This window comes from Fulmarus glacialis, unplaced genomic scaffold (assembly GCF_000690835.1).
Source record: "Fulmarus glacialis isolate BGI_N327 unplaced genomic scaffold, ASM69083v1 scaffold24026, whole genome shotgun sequence".
Taxonomy (NCBI): domain Eukaryota; kingdom Metazoa; phylum Chordata; class Aves; order Procellariiformes; family Procellariidae; genus Fulmarus; species Fulmarus glacialis.
This window is the reverse complement of record NW_009216558.1, coordinates 1-2,216: the sequence shown is the minus strand read 5'-3', so window position 1 is coordinate 2,216 and position 2,216 is coordinate 1. Positions and strand designations below refer to the sequence as shown.

The following is a 2,216-nucleotide window of genomic DNA, read 5'->3' as shown; positions in this document are numbered from 1 at the left end:
AGGCCAGCATCATGGGCCAGTTCGACCACCCCAACATTATCCACCTGGAGGGTGTGGTGACTAAGAGCCGCCCCGTCATGATCATCACGGAGTTCATGGAGAACTGCGCACTCGACTCCTTCCTCCGGGTGAGCATTCATCCCCTCCTGCCCTGGGGTGGGGGCTGCAGCACATGGGGGACAGCAGCTCCGAGCCCTCCTTCTCCATCCCCCTGCATTGTCGTGCTGGCACCACCAGGGCTAAGCTGTACATAGACATCGTGGGGTGGGGGAAGAGGGGTGGCTCTAGGGAGGAGGAAGGCAGTGGTAGCACATTAGGATCCTTCCCCAATTTGTTTGGGATGTTGCAAACTTCCCTGATCTCTCCTCTGGCAGCTGAACGATGGGCAGTTCACGGTCATCCAGCTGGTGGGGATGCTGCGAGGCATCGCCGCTGGCATGAAGTACCTTTCGGAGATGAACTACGTGCACCGGGATCTGGCTGCCCGCAACATCCTGGTCAACAGCAACTTGGTCTGCAAAGTGTCTGACTTTGGGCTCTCTCGCTTTCTGGAGGATGACCCGGCCGACCCCACCTATACCAGCTCCCTGGTATGGGACACTCGTGGGGTATCCACTGATCTAGGGGTGGGGGGAGACACCTCAGGTATGTGCTAAATAATGGAACTCTGTGTCCGTGCAGGGGGGCAAGATCCCGATCAGATGGACAGCTCCTGAGGCCATTGCCTACCGCAAATTCACTTCAGCCAGTGACGTGTGGAGCTACGGCATCGTCATGTGGGAAGTGATGTCCTATGGGGAGCGACCCTACTGGGACATGTCCAACCAGGATGTAAGTGCTCCCTGGGGAGTGGGGAGCTATGGGCTGCCCGTGGGAGCCCGGGTGGCTCACAGCCTGCCTCTGCGCCTCTCTCTGCAGGTGATCAACGCAGTGGAGCAGGATTACCGCCTGCCACCCCCCATGGACTGCCCCACGGCGCTGCACCAGCTGATGCTGGACTGCTGGGTACGGGACCGCAACCTGCGGCCCAAGTTTGCACAGATCGTCAACACGCTGGACAAGCTCATCCGGAATGCTGCCAGCCTGAAAGTCATCGCCAGCGTCCAGTCTGGGTCAGTGGCATCCCTGTCTCCAGCCAGGACTTCCCCCAAGCCCGGGGGAACACGAGGGCGGTTGGGACTAGAGATGTGGGAGGGAAGGGATAAGAAATCTCCCCCGCTTCCAGTTACACCTCTTTGTCCCCTGCTCCCTGTGACCTGTGGCTCTCTTGCCCTTTAGCATCTCCCAGCCGCTCCTGGACCGCACCGTCCCGGATTACACCACCTTCACCACCGTGGGAGACTGGCTGGACGCCATCAAAATGGGACGGTACAAGGAGAACTTTGTCAATGCCGGCTTTGCCTCCTTCGACCTGGTGGCGCAGATGACTGCAGAGTAAGTCCCTGCTTGCAGAGGAGGGAGAAGGCTGGGGCTGGGGCTGCTGCACATTGTCCCTTGTCCCTCACCTCTCCGGCAGCCAGCTCCTCCTGCCTGAGCATATGGAGGGCTGAGTTGTGCCATGGGGTTTTCCCAGGTGAGTTAAGGTTTGGGATTCGGCATCCGGTCCCCTGTGGTGTTAGAGGGACACTGGAGCTTGGCAGAGGGCTGTAATGAAGACGGATCGGTCCCTTGGCAGCAGCTAGATGGGGCAGGGCCACGTGCTGGTATTGCTGCTGGCAGGGGGCTGAGTCTTCACCTTCTCCTTGCAGAGACCTGCTGAGGATAGGGGTGACGCTAGCAGGGCACCAGAAGAAGATCCTGAGCAGCATTCAGGACATGAGGCTGCAGATGAACCAGACGCTCCCGGTGCAGGTTTGACCGCAGGGGACTCTGCATTGGAACGGACTGAGGGAACCTGCCAACCAGGTTCAGTTTGCGGTGCAGCCCGGCTTCCCGTTTCCCCCTTCACACGGCGCTCCTCTGCCTCGGACGGTCGCCTGGGACGGGACGGGATGGGCCGCCCTTCCCTGGATCGGAGGCACTCGTGCCGAGAGGGAGCCCAGCTTTTCGTCCCGTGTCCTGGAGCGGCGAGGCAGCAACGCATCTTCATATTGAAGATAGATTATGGGACAGAGATGGCACATCCCGCTTCCCGCCCTGTCTCGGTGCTCATCGGTTTGAAGAGTTGTTCTGCTTCTTGGATTTCTTTTCACCCTGTTTTCCCCCCAAGTCCTCAC

At 59.7% G+C, this 2,216-nt stretch overlaps 1 protein-coding gene across 1 annotated transcript in view; it reads left to right on the top strand.

Annotated features, from left to right (window-relative positions):
- EPHB3 (EPH receptor B3) overlaps positions 1-2,153 on the top strand; it is a 14,573-nt gene extending 12,420 nt beyond the window's left edge. Inside the window, exons 11-16 of the mRNA XM_009579355.1 lie at positions 8-128; positions 375-590; positions 682-831; positions 919-1,112; positions 1,279-1,434; positions 1,749-2,153. Of these exons, the coding sequence (XP_009577650.1) occupies positions 8-128; positions 375-590; positions 682-831; positions 919-1,112; positions 1,279-1,434; positions 1,749-1,857 (946 nt within the window). The 3' untranslated portion in view covers positions 1,858-2,153. The remainder of the gene's footprint in view (positions 1-7; positions 129-374; positions 591-681; positions 832-918; positions 1,113-1,278; positions 1,435-1,748) is intronic.
- The last annotated feature ends 63 nt before the right edge of the window (positions 2,154-2,216 follow it).